The sequence below is a fragment of the Mytilus trossulus genome, chromosome 3 (genome assembly GCF_036588685.1).
Source record: "Mytilus trossulus isolate FHL-02 chromosome 3, PNRI_Mtr1.1.1.hap1, whole genome shotgun sequence".
NCBI lineage: Eukaryota > Metazoa > Mollusca > Bivalvia > Mytilida > Mytilidae > Mytilus > Mytilus trossulus.
Window position 1 is genome coordinate 48,185,737 of NC_086375.1, and position 14,251 is coordinate 48,199,987.

A 14,251-nucleotide genomic window follows, 5' to 3' on the forward strand; every position below is an offset into this window, starting at 1 on the left:
TCTCTAATTTGCTGGAATGTACATGTATGTAAAAACCATATGATGCCCATCATCTTACATATTTGATCAACAATAGTTTGCTAGTAATATTTGTCTAAAAAAACATTTGTAGCCTGTAGGACCTAAGTGAAGTCAAAATCATCATCATTTACAAAATATCTAACATGACAATTACGTTTCAATGTTGTCTTTAACTCAATCACCTCTTTACTCTTGTGGTATAAGCAAATGACAGCAAGGCATTGAGAAGTAAGAGCAAAAACTGAAAGTGTCTTAATTCCGAATAACGGGTATGGGTAGGGTGACATTTCTACTAGGGATTTACCTTAGGAGATAGCAGATCAACATGTCTCGTTTACATGATTACCATAAGTAACTTTTCCTCCACAGAACCTGTATCATTTAAATGATAGTCACATTTTCCATGTTAACAATGAATGAATGACCTAGGGATCAGTTGGATCAAGATGGGTTTGAACTGATAGAAGATTTGATGGAGACCCTTTTCTATAAATTTTATCTATACGTTCTGTACAAGGCTACCTTTAAGTATTGAGAAAAGGCATTATCAAATTTCATCCATTAGCATGCTATTCGCAACAGTTTTAATGTGTGTTACTTGTAATATAGGGAGATGTGGTTTGATTGTCAATGAGAAGACCCTCCATCCAAGTCACAATTTATAAAAGTAAACTATGATAGGTCTTCAACACGAAGCTTTGACTCACACCAACCAGCAAGATATAAAGGGCCCCAATAAAATAACTAGTGTAAAATCATTCAAATGGGAAAACCAACAGTCTAATCTATATAAAAAACGAAAAGCATGTATGAATCACATCAGCAAACGACAACTACTGAACATTAGATTCCTGACTTAGGACAGGTGCAAACAATTCCAGCAAGATACCAATCCTCACTTATCTGAAACAATAGCGTTACATCACAACATAGAAAGACATACTACAAATGTAGATTCTTGATCCCCGAAGATAAAGTGGATCCTAGTTTAGAAGAGGTTGATCAATGATTCTAATATATACTGTAAATAAACTCATCCTAAATACCAGGATTAAGATTTAATATTTACGCCAGGCGCGCGTTTCGTTTACAAAAGACCCATCAGTGACGCTCGAATCAAAAACTGTTATAAAAGGCCAAATAAAGTCTGAAGTTAAAGAGCATTGAGGACCAAAAATTCCTAAAACTTTTGCCAAATACAGCTAAGGTAATCTATTCCTGAGGTAGAAAAGCCTTAGTTTTTTCAAAAATTCAAAGTAACTAAAGTATCATTATGCGCGTCTGGCGTATATATAGACAATAACTGTTTAGTGTCTTTAAATGTCAGCTGTATTTGTACGAGGCTAGGAAACAAGGTGTATGTGAGCTTTTAGCGAGCTATTACACCTGTTTTGAGGCGAGTACAAATACAGCTGATATTTAAAGACACTAAACAGTTATTGTCTTTATCCTGCAATTAATTCTGTATATTGTTTGTGTTTTGAAAGACACTAAAACTAACATATTTAGCATTTATTTTCGATATAATTACATTAGATGTATGTTTCATTATAATACTTTATTCTGACTGGCTAACTGCACATCACATGTTATTCCTCAAGCAATTGCATCAGTCAATAAAACTTTTCATTCATGATAACAAGTGGTCCCACAATAAAGTGCACAGGTGAATTGAATAAAAAAGTTATAACATTCGTGTTTTCATGATCATAGCTTAAAAAAATGTAATTATAAGTATTGAATGCTTCTTTTTGTAACTAAATAGGGGTGTAAAAGCATTGACAGTGCAAACATTTTTAGAATGAAGCGCTTCCGGGCTTCATCCAAAATGTACTTAGGTCAACTCCAATGAATTTACAAAAAGAAGCATTCAATTCTTAATTGTAAGCCCTTGAGGCCCGCGCTGTTATATCAAAATCACACATTACGCTAAAGACGGGTTTGCAAAAAAAAGAAAATCGAATAGTCAACAATATTACATCGCTCAAGTTGAATTATTATTACCCTTCCCTTTCATGAATTTGACCTCCTGAATTAGACTTTTTACCGGATTTGTAATCACATAAACAACACGACGGGTGCTGCATGTGGAGCAGGATCTGCTTACCGTTCCGGAGCACCTGAGATCGCCCCTAGTTTTTGGTGGGGTTTGTGTTGTTTATTCTTTAGTTTTCTATGTTGTGTCATGTGTACGATTGTTTTTCTGTTTGTCTTTTTCATTTTTAGCCATGGCGTTGTCAGTTTGTTTTAGATTTACGAGTTTGACTGTCCCTTTGGGATCTTTCGTCCCTCTTTTTTTTAACATGATAACTAATTTCAACAGTAAAAACAAATGACAAAACATTGTCAAATTTGAAATAGAAGTGTACGAGTTGTCCTACGCTTCAGACTTGACATTCACTAAACATGCATGCTGAAATTGACATTCAAGTTTTGAAATCGACAATTTTCATCGTCATGAAACTGGAATACACATTCTGAGGTCACACAGGTTCAAACAATACTCAGTCCGTCAGTGGGCGGATCTTTAACGCGATATCTGTATAGTATTATATACAGATACACTATAGCGATATCTGTAGGGCTGTATCTGTATAGTAGGACACCCAATTGCAGGATAAATAAAATTAAGTCCTGGTATCTATGATGAGTTTATTAAAGTAGTATCGTTTATGTTATCAATTACCAACACCCCTTTTATGTAAGCATACATGAAATTTATCTTTCATTTTTGTCGAGCCTTCGACTTTAGTCGAAAAAGCGAGACTAAGCGATCCTACATTCCGTCGTCGTCGGCGGCGTCCACAAATATTCACTCCGTGGTTAAAGTTTTTGAAATTTTAATAACTTTCTTAAACCATACTGGATTTGTACCAAACTTGGACAGAAGCTTGTTTATGATCATAAGATAGTATCCAGAAGTAAATTTTGTGAAAATAAAATTCCATTTTTTCCGTATTTTACTTATAAATGGACTTAGTTTTTCTGCGGGAAAACATTACATTCACTCTGTGGTTCAAGTTTTTAAAATTTTAATAACTTTCTTAAACTATTCTTGGTTTGTACCAAACTTGGACAGAAGCTTGTTTATGATCATAAGATTGTATTCAGAAGTAAATTTTGTAAAACGATAAATCCATTTTTTCCGTATTCTACTTTAAATAGACTTAGATTTTCTGCCTGCAATATTAACTCTGTGGGTATACTATTTTTAATTTGTACCAAAGTTGGACAGAAGCTTGTTTATGATCAAAAGCTATTATCTAGAATGAAATTTTGTTTATATTTTGTACCTGTGTATCTGTATTTTACTTATAAATGGACTTAGTTTTTCTTCCAGTTAACATTACATCCAGTCTGCAGTTAAAGTTTTTAAAATATTTATTAGATTCATAAACTATTTTGGTTTTTTACCAAACTTCGACAGATTCTTCTTACAATCAAAAGATAGTATCAAGCAGAATATTTTTATTGATTTTTTCCCTCGATTTTGTTGAGCCTGGAATTTACAGCAAAAGTAGGCGAGACACTGGGTTCCGCGCAATTTCAGTCACTTTCAAACGTCTTATTCATAGCTGGAAATATTACACCACAATACTGCTATAAAATTAAATGTATGGCTTTAGCATTGCCATGAAGTCCCTATTAGAACCTCATTCCGACAAATACACCTGGCAGTGCATAAAGCTAAAATAACAAAAATACCGAACTCTTAATAAAATTCAAAGACCCTTATCAAATTTCAAAATCAAAAGCTCAAACATATCAAATGAATGGAAAACAACTGTTAAATTCCTGCCTTAGTATAGTCATTTCTTTTTGTGGTGGATTAACCATTATCGACAGGGGGTAAATTGTTTTTGCCAAAAAGTGGTAGAAGTTAATAAAGGAAAGTTCATAAAACCGCAAACAAAGTTTAAACTGCACAAATTAATTTTTTATGGAGAAGTGTTCCATATTAAGAAATATTGCTCGACTCGTACATACTCGATTTTCGAGGAGGAAATCAGATTACTTTTCCATGTATGGAACCAAATTCAATGTGAATATAAGTGGTTATGAGTGAAAATTTTAATGCAGTGTCGGACAAGGAGCTAGTTTATTTATCAAATAACCTTCAAGACGGCTTTGAATCCGTCAACTATTATACCTGATGTTACTGTTGGTGAGTGTCGGTTCCGATTTCTGATGGTCTTTTATATAATCTGTTTTTATCTCTTGTTTCCTTCTTTCTTTGGAGCTTTCTGTTTTAAATGTTAAATGATTGTACAATATTTGCGACGAGGCAAGGTGTTTTTCCCGTATTGTGACTTCATAGATTTACTGCAGATTAATCCTTAAAAACTCCTCATTGGAGTCCTCGCATAAACTTTGGGTTGTTTTTGTCTCAGGTTCTAGAGTAGATGAGCTTATTTTTTCTGCCAAGAGTTAATGATCAAATGCATAATTCCCAGAAGCCTCATGTAAGGTTCTTAGCTATAAAATACTTTACTAGAAAGCAGCTCCAACACTTCTGGTAGACCTATTTTTTTTAATAAACCTGGGTCTGGCACACATGGAGGTATACGTTCCTCCTCTTATATGTTCAATTCCAGATTGTAATTAAGGGAGGAATAACTTAGATCTCGGATCATCTGAAATTTCAACATTCTTTTACATACCTCTTGTCAACTGTCATCACGTATCTACTTGTCCACGTTTTGTTATGTTAACAGAAACAGGAAGAGGGGGGAGACAGTCATATGTTGATCCATTCTAAAAATTGAGCTAGAACCTCATTTAAAAATTTAAACAAACAGGTCCTCAGAGCAATTAGCCTGTCTGGAATGTTAACCTGCCTAGTTTGACCTGTCGAATGGCTATTTTTATATATATTTATACCCTCTATTAGGAATACATTCGTTTTGTCTGGAACATGAAGCAAAACGTGTTCCTCTTCAGGGCAATTCTGTTAGCTTATCCAAAGAACATCTTACTCAATTCTAATTCAGAAGAAAAGTCAGGCGATTCCAACTTCAGATATTTTTACTTCCAATGAGAACATATTCTCACCTCAATTAATCAGAGGAGGAATCTTTCCATCATTGTCATTAAATTCTTCTATTTTCTTGTCCTTTCCTCAGTATGAGAACATCAATTCTAACAATTTCTGTGTCCATTTAATTCTCTTGCAGATACAGTTACTCTGGGACGACTTCATACTCGTCCATTTCTGGTTAATTTGCATCAGCATTAGGTTTATACCTTCCCAAAATTGGAACTTGACTGTTCAAATGCCTTTTTGTCGAGCCTTCGACTTTAGTCGAAAAAGCGAGACTAAGCGATCCTACATTCCGTCGGCGTCGGCGTCGTCGGCGGCGTCAACAAATATTCACTCTGTGGTTAAAGTTTTTGAAATTTTAATAACTTTCTTGAACTATCCTGGATTTCTACCAAACTTTGACAGAGGCTTGTTTATGATCATAAGATAGTATCCAGAATTAAATTTTGTAAATATAACATTCCATTTTTTTCCGTATTTTACTATAAATGGACTTAGTTTTTTCTGCGGGGAAACAAAACATTCACTCTGTGGTTAAAGTTTTTAGAATTTTAATAACTTTCTCCAACTATCCTGGGTTTGTACCAAACTTGGACAGAAGCTTGTTTATGATCATAAGATAGTATCCAGAAGTAAATTTTGTAAAAATAAAATTCCATTTTTTTTCCGTATTTTACTATAAATGGACTTAGTTTTTTCTACAGGGAAACAAAACATTCACTCTGTGGTTAAAGTTTTTAGAATTTTAATAACTTTCTCAAACTATCCTGGGTTTGTACCAAACTTGGACAGAAGCTTGTTTAGGATCATAAGATAATATCCAGAAGTAAAGTTTGTAAAAATAAAATTCCATTTTTTCCGTATTTCACTTATAAATGGACTTAGTTTTTCTGCGGGGAAACATAACATTCACTCTGTGGTTAAAGTTTTTTTAATTTTAATAACTTTTTTAAACTATCCTGGGTTTGTACCAAACTTGGACAGAAGCTTGTTTAGGATCATAAGATAGAATCCAGAAGTAAATTGTGTAAATAAATAAATCTATTTTTTCCATATATTTTACTTTTAAATGGACTTAGTTTTTCTGCGGGGAACCATTACATTCACTCTGTGGTTAAAGTTTTTAAAATTTTAATAACTTTCTTTTTTCTATCCTGGGTTTGTACCAAACTTGAACAGAAGCTTATTTATGATCATAAGATTGTATCCAGAAGTAAAGTTTGTAAAAAGATTACTCCGTTTTTTCTGTAATTTACTTTTAAATTGACTAAGATTTTCTTACAATCATAAAATAGTAACAAGAGGAATATTTTTATTGATTTTTTTCCTCATTGTTGTTGAGCCTGCGATTTACAGCAAAAATAGGCGAGACACTGGGTTCCGCGGAACCCTTACAAATTTTTCTTTGACCCGACCGAGGTTCGAAGCAATGACTTTCTGTACTCGAGGCGAACCTACTACCACGAGACCACCTAGGCAGTAACCTTCTCTTTTGGGAGTGGCTATGAGCGAAATAATTCAATAAAAGGGGCGAAAGATACCAGAGGGATATTCAAACTCATAGATAGAAATTAAGTTGACAACGTCATGGATTAAAATTGAAAAATACAAACAGACAAAAAATTGCACACCATAGAAAACTTAAGACTCAGCAACACGAGCCCCACCAAAAATCGAGGGTGATCTCAGACGCTCAGGATGGGTAATTTTATCAGAACCTGCTCCACATGTGGCACCCTGCGCGTTGCTCATGTTATAACAAACCTGTTAAATAGTGTAATTCGACAGGTCACATTCTTAAAAAGGGAATGGATTACAGTTGCAACACCAGGAACATATCAAATACCATCAGTTAATGATCTCGAGGCCTACTTTTCTTCTCAAATTCCTATTCAAAGTCTTTAAGTCTGGGTATCTTATTTGAGGTGACTTGTTTCAAACCCACCTGACTTGCATCCTACAACTTGTGTGTTCCCAACTCCGCACTCAAACGCTTTGTTTCTGCATTTTTCCCTCAGGTTTCTCGCAATTGTTTTTGAGAACATAGTAAGAAAGCCGATAGTGCAAGAGTATTGCCATATATAATGAAAGATAAGCTTGACTAAACCTAGCAAGGTTGCACGTTCTTTTTCATCTATCTTTTACTTAACCTCCGAGATCAGATATTTTGACATAATTCATTTTGTTTATTCTAGCGTCACTGATGAGTTTTGTTTAGACGAAACACGCACCTGGCGTACAACACTTTAATCTTGGTATCTATGATGAGTTTATTCATAGGCAGAGTACTCCATCAGAATCCGGGAAAATATGTTTTTCGTTTGACAACTCTCTAGGAAATAGGCCTCTACTCTTTTACCCGTCGTGATAGGTTGATAACCCTGGCGAAAATAACACCCACCCTTGTTAACCACGGGTTAAATAAAGTTTTGCCAAAATAAAGAAAAAAAAAGAAATGTAAAAAGAAATAATAAAAATATAAAAAAATTATAAACAACTGAGGACAAACAAATAAAACTGGACCATGAATTGATCTTTAATCTGCTTCTAAGCCAATAAATTGTTAGCCTTGATGTCAACATGAAGCGGTGAACAAGTAAAGTAAGTATAAACACAAAACATGTTTAATACAAAAAAGATAACACAATCAAACAAGGATTTATTTTATATTTTATATAATTAAAAAGACACAATGATAACTACTTTCCACACAAAAAATAAAAAAAAGTTTCCATTGAAAAATATTTGGAACAGACTTTATTATATTGATGGTCAATCAATCCATTGTATTTATTGTTTATTTAACTGTTTGATAGTGAGTATAATCAAAAGTTGAAGAAACAGGACTTACAAATAGCCAGAGGTCATATTTATTGATTTAATATGTCCTTTACAAAATTACAAAATAAAGAATCTTCGTCAGCTAACCAATTTGCTTATGTCATGGATTTTGATCATTTTTTGCGAAAATACCAGATTCAATCTTTCTGATCTGTAATTTCAAATGTAATTGAGTTTTAATTGTCAATTACAGACAATTTTGACTTTGTTCCTCATTACTTTTAATTGAAAAATTGCTCAATTACACATTACATTCAATTACTTGAGAAATTGTAATTAATTACAGCCAATTACAATTACATATTTCAATTACTCCATGTCTGATGATGATGATGATAGATGGCTTTTTTTATGTTCCTGCTTCAAAAATGTTAACTAATCTTTCAAAACAAAATTATTATAATTTTTAATGTTTAGTAACACCAGGTTTCACAAACTTTCTGATTTTTTACCTGCTAGTGAAACAATTACAAGAACAATACACAAAAGCTCTTTTCCCTTCTCAAACATCTATTTAACCTACAAAACGTGATCTGTGATCAGTTAGATGTGTCAGTTTGATATGATTTATACCAGGTGAACTAAAAAAAAGCTAAGATAGAATTCATATCAATCTTAAATTATTAACCTTTGTCGTGTCGAAGAAATATAATTTCCTGGAAGAGAGAGATAAGAATTCTTTCAAGTCTGAAAAGATAATTACAAAATATTAATTTCATGTAATCTTCTTTCCATAATTCAAGGTGTTTACTTTATAAAATAAACATCACGTTTCACTATATTTTTTTCATTTGTACGAAATGGGCTGCTCAATCGCAGCTGTTAAACACAAAACTCAACCAATATGTGCAGGACGTCAACACAGAAGTCTTAATTCCAGACCATCTATAACTTTCACAGACGCAATTAGCAGGCTAGATCTAAATGAACGACAAATATTTCAACTTCAGCAGTCATGGAAAGCAATCTCTCGGAAAATGGAATATACAGGAATTAACATGTTTATTAGGTCAGCATTTAACACTTGCTTCAGAATTTAAAATACCGGTATCTGGTTTGAAAGAAGTCATAGTATTGACATAGAAATTTCCACCAATTGATTGAGTGGTTAAATTAATTCTAATAGCCAATACAGGGTTACTTTCCAATACTAGCGTAGGGTACATTTCATATGTTATTTTCAATTCTGTTCCTACTTTTAATTTAAAAAATTGGATACAGTGCATTTATTCATATTCCTGACATGTAAAACGCAACGTTAAGTAAGAACGAAATCAGTATCTTTTTTCTTTCGACTTTATAAACGTTCAAATACCATTGTTAATTTTTTTTTTTATATTTTAGAATATTTGAAACACATGCTGACCTCAAGAAATTTTTCTTTATGGTTGAAAATTGCACTACTATTTCTGAGATGAGAGAATCAAAGGGTCTTGCCAAACACGTGTTAATGGTAATGAATACTCTAGATGATACCATTTACAATCTAAACGACATGCAGTATGTTATAGACTTACTTTACGACATCGGGAAACAACATCGAACGTTTTCGGATTTTAGACGGGAATTCTTTTTGGTAAGTAGTAGATAATTATTTTCTTATGGTTATATTTTTTCGCAGCAGTATGATACCATGCACTTTTTAAATCACATCATCACTTAATTTTGAATACATGATAATTTTTCGTTACGAATTATCTTTCTACCTTCATAAAATCGGAATTTTAAAAAGGAAAAAAAACTTACTAAATTACTGCAACTCATGCTTGTTTAGTTGTAACACACACAGATTCTGTTATCGTTTGTAATAAGAAAACACTTGGTTTAAAATGCGTTTCGTGAGAACTACAAGCATGCATTTACTATATATTATATTTTCTTTATTACACTCACAAAATTTGAAGCTTATGTTGTCTTTAGGCCTTTAAGAATAGATGTAGATATAAAAAAAAAGTTTTGTTTCATTCAATTATATTACTACGGTTATTACAATAAATATTTGAGATACATTTGAACAATCATAATCTGAAAGCATCTGTGAAAGTTGGCCGTCAATTTACTTTCAGAGAAAAGCCCTTCCTAGAAAAGAAAAGTGGCTCGAGGTGAGAACATTTAGCCACGTGTACAATATGAGCATGTTTTCTGTATCTAATATATATTCAAAATATTATATGTATTGTCAACTTTAGCTCCGTCTCATAAGTAAAGTAACAAGAGAATCGAGAATGTAAAAGTAATTGAAATAGTAACATATCTTGCTATCAAAGTTAAAGTCAAAATTTTATTTTCATTTATAATATTTTTGGGAATCAATATGTCATAAATGCACTGATAATTGTTTCCAGTATTAGAATTTAAAAGAACGTGTTTTTAAAAGCTTATGATTGCAAAGATCGAGCCAATATTAGTACTAGTTACTTTTGGAAAGAAAATAGTTAAGATTTTGAATTTTTTGAAATACTAAGGCTTTTCTACCTTAGCTGTATTTGGCAACTCTTTTAGGAATTTTGGTCATCAAAGCTTTTCAGCTTCGTACTTGTTTTGGCCTTTTTAACTTTTTTGGGATTCGAGCGTCACTGAGGAGTCTTTTGTAGACGAAACGCGCGTCTGGCGTAAGTTTTTTCACTGTCATATTTTCCCGCCGGTCGATAATTAATAGTGCGTACATGTATGCAAAGCAATATATACATGCTATACTATAGCCTATTCCCTTTTCAGTTATCCTACTCAAAGTAAATGAATTGCACATATCCCCAAATCCTGTTAAATATATAATAAAAGGTGATACCAAAGATTGTCTAAACATAAGTATATTCGAGATACCCAATAACAAAACTGTAAAAAATATTGTCATTTAACATGCAAAGATGATTAGCACCTTGATATGAATATTCGTTTGTTTAAAGTTCATTAAACAAATTTTTTAGAAAGGAGATATAGATGTTATAACAAAAATGATGTCTCTATTTTTGAATACGTTTTTGTATAGATATCCCTGCAAGAAATGATCAATTTAAAAACCTACAAAGTTTTTAAAACATGTTGCTAATTCTACAACCGATTTTTCAAAACTGATAAAACAAAATTAGAGTAGACATCTATAAATGACGATTTATATGTGAAAAGGCTACCTGTTTCCTCTGTATTATTGATGTCGTTTCATATTATCGAGGTATTGTCGTTATTTACACTCGCACTATCAATATTTCTGTTATGTGCACTCATTTTATACTATTTATATAGACAATAATAGTGCATTGACTTGACATATCAACGATATTAGGATGAGGCTTAGAATCCGAATCCTTATATCGTTGATCTGTCAAGTCAATGCACTATTATTGTCTTTAAACTGCAATCTAAAAAAAAAATTCTATTGTTGTTTATTGTGTTAATGTTATTTATTTGATATAAATATTGGGAAAATCCCCATTTAAAAAAGGCCTCATATCACACAGGCGGAGAAATATACAACACGATGAAATGAACATCATTACCTGTTGAAAACCGCAATCAATGATGAACGAATTCGTTTGTTTACAGACTAAAATATAAAAAATGAACATAAAAAATAATGATTTATAAGTTGCAAACAAAAAATAATAATAAGTGAAATATGTTTTCTCAAAAAATGTAAAAGAAACAAGTTTGAGTCGTTAAACGCATCGCTGTTTACATTGGAAACAAGAACAGGTTGAAGAGGACGTATGAATAATTAAATATAATTTCGACAATTTCAATTTAAATATTCATGAGGAAAAGTGATATCAGGTCAGTGACTGTATATGACATAGAAATATATAGTCAACGCATTTTGACTGCTCAAATAGAACGAGTGCAGTATAAATCTTTTTAATAGCTTACTCTGTAATACTGTATAATTTAATCAATATGTTAGTTGTTTGCAGATTAAAATAATATACAAGTAGTAATCATGCAGTTGCATTAATTCTCATTTCTTTGATTGTATTTCAGTCAGTGACGGAACCGTTCCTATTGGCAGTAAAAGAGACACTTGGTGATAGGTATACAAGAAATATGGCAACAGCTTACCGAAGGCTCATACAATTTGTTATTGCAAATATATTCCAAGGATTCGGTGATATGTCGACTGAAAAAAAGAAAATCCCAGACGGATAAGCAGGAATATCTATGAAAATATTTCTCAAGCGAAACAGAATTAACTACTTTAAGTGCTGTGAGAATTTTTTGGTGCTCAAAGAACGTCCACCAAGAGCGATGCACCTTGTCTTTATAGGGAATTTGTAACATTATAACACGTACAGAAATTGAAATAGTATATATTTGTGAGAAATCACATACAATGAATGCTTCGTTTCAATAGGAATAGTGTTCTTATGTTAAGACAATTTTTCAAGATATAAAACACTGCTTATTTTCGTGAATTGTACCAGATGTGAGATTGCCGTCAGAGATGTGCAACAAATATAATTGTAAACATTATTTTAAGTTAGACATGTGTTCATATATCTATATATAGTGGACATCATTATAATTGTTACCAGTAGAAATATCCGTCATTCGTGTCATAAAATTAGGGATATTCGGGGTTGTCCGAAAAACAACTCATTAATTTGTTTCATTGGCAATCATATCACATCCTTTCATTTGCCTTTAACTTTTTTTTTTAATTTGCATAAAATGGCAAATCCAAAAGCTCAAACACATCTTAAAATTATACTTTGTAATTAGATTAATATTTAGTCCTCATAATACTTAATATGTAATATACTGTATACGCTTCTCCACATTGTATTCTTTCCAGACTCTGTATTTTATTCTACATGGCTATGTTCATTACTTGAACATCAAAACTTAAACCTGTATCGCCCCGTCAGTATCATTATTTCAAAAGAGCTTTGAAAGGAACACCAAATGAAATTTGTATCCTATGGATATACTGTTAACCTTATACGTTTTCATGCTTTTTGTATGCTTCGGAATTAAATAAAATTTGTCGAAATGCATTTTCAGGTGAAACGTGTAGGTATTTTTTTTAAATATTGAAAAATCACGAATCACCGTTGCCAATGAAGTATTAAACCGTGCACATGGTGACCTTTTAAATTCGTCATTGTCATAACGAAAATTTAAAAAGTTTTAACAATGCGGAAAGAGACCAAGCACTTCATTTACATTTTCCATATCACTTATTCATAACATAGATCTACTATGGATAGTATGAGGAAAACAAGCCAAAAACATATGGAGAATCATGATATTGCTATGTAGATTGATCTACAGAATTGATATCATATGAAGGCTACATTTTACATTCCAGTCTGATTTTTTCAATTTTAAAAAGGAGACAAAATCTATGTACATTTCACAGGCGCTTGTCTCAGAATTTTTCTCTTCCCTATATTCATTATTATAACCTTTATATTAATGTATATAGGGGGAGACAAATGCCCGTGGTAAATTACTTGTAAAATACGAGTATATTCCATAATCCATTTGGAAGCAAATAATTGAAAATAGGACAAAAATCTGAAACAATTTTGGTGTATATGTATCATTTGTCATCAGTTTGTGGGAAACAAGGTCTCTACTAATTACTAAAATATAAAAAAAAACACATGTTGACTTTCTATTGTTTTCATCCTGCCACGGATGTATTTGGCCTTTGGCGAAATTTGTCTCGAGATTATCAATTATCAGTTGATAAAACAATGATTGTCTGTAATCTAGGTGATTTTTTATTGTACGTATCTGCTGAGACCATTGAAATTACAAATATTTGCATGCATACTTAGTGTGTCTAGTCTTTAAAAATGTGTGAGATAATTGATGTCCTTAAACGTCGTCAAACACTTTTGTCACTGTTATTGAAAATGGGAAATTGGATAGAATATAATCCAGCCTATTGATGATGCCATCTTCGGTTTATTTGTTGTCGGAATTAATGAGCTTTTTCACAAAATGAGATCTTTCATGACTTTAAAGAATGAATTAGGGTCTACGTTTCCAGTTTTGTAGTAAAAAAAAATCTATTTGAAGAGACGATGTAGTCGCTCCTTCAATTAATCTCAGGTTATATATAGTAAAGTAAAGATTCGAAAAATTAAAGGTTTTGGTATTACTGCAAAACTATTTACATTTTGTTAATTGATTTTGTAGTAGATTTTTTAAAAGTCGCATCTGATTGATACTACTGGTTGAATTTAAACAGGTATATGAACGCAAAAAAATAATATCTACTTTCAACTTTTAAAAGACAGAGAAAAAGATATAAACAATCCGAATATATCAAATTTGTCATGTTTACATTTTGCAAGCAAAAATCCATTTTTTCCCGTTTATTTTCAACTGGATCAATACACGTGA

The 14,251-nt window shown here is 32.1% G+C and overlaps 1 protein-coding gene across 2 annotated transcripts; it reads left to right on the top strand.

Moving 5' to 3' along the window:
* The first annotated feature begins 8,275 nt into the window (after window positions 1-8,275).
* LOC134709493 (neuroglobin-like) lies at window positions 8,276-12,166 on the top strand. 2 transcript variants are annotated; one of them, XM_063569651.1, is made up of 4 exons: window positions 8,276-8,912; window positions 9,248-9,479; window positions 9,970-10,005; window positions 11,879-12,166. In XM_063569651.1, the coding sequence occupies exons 1-4, from the start codon at window positions 8,704-8,706 to the stop codon at window positions 12,041-12,043; spliced, it is 642 nt and encodes a 213-aa protein (XP_063425721.1). In that variant the 5' UTR covers window positions 8,276-8,703; the 3' UTR covers window positions 12,044-12,166. The 2 variants fall into 2 exon arrangements, with proteins under 2 accessions (XP_063425721.1, XP_063425722.1); XM_063569652.1 differs by lacking the exon at window positions 9,970-10,005.
* The last annotated feature ends 2,085 nt before the right edge of the window (window positions 12,167-14,251 follow it).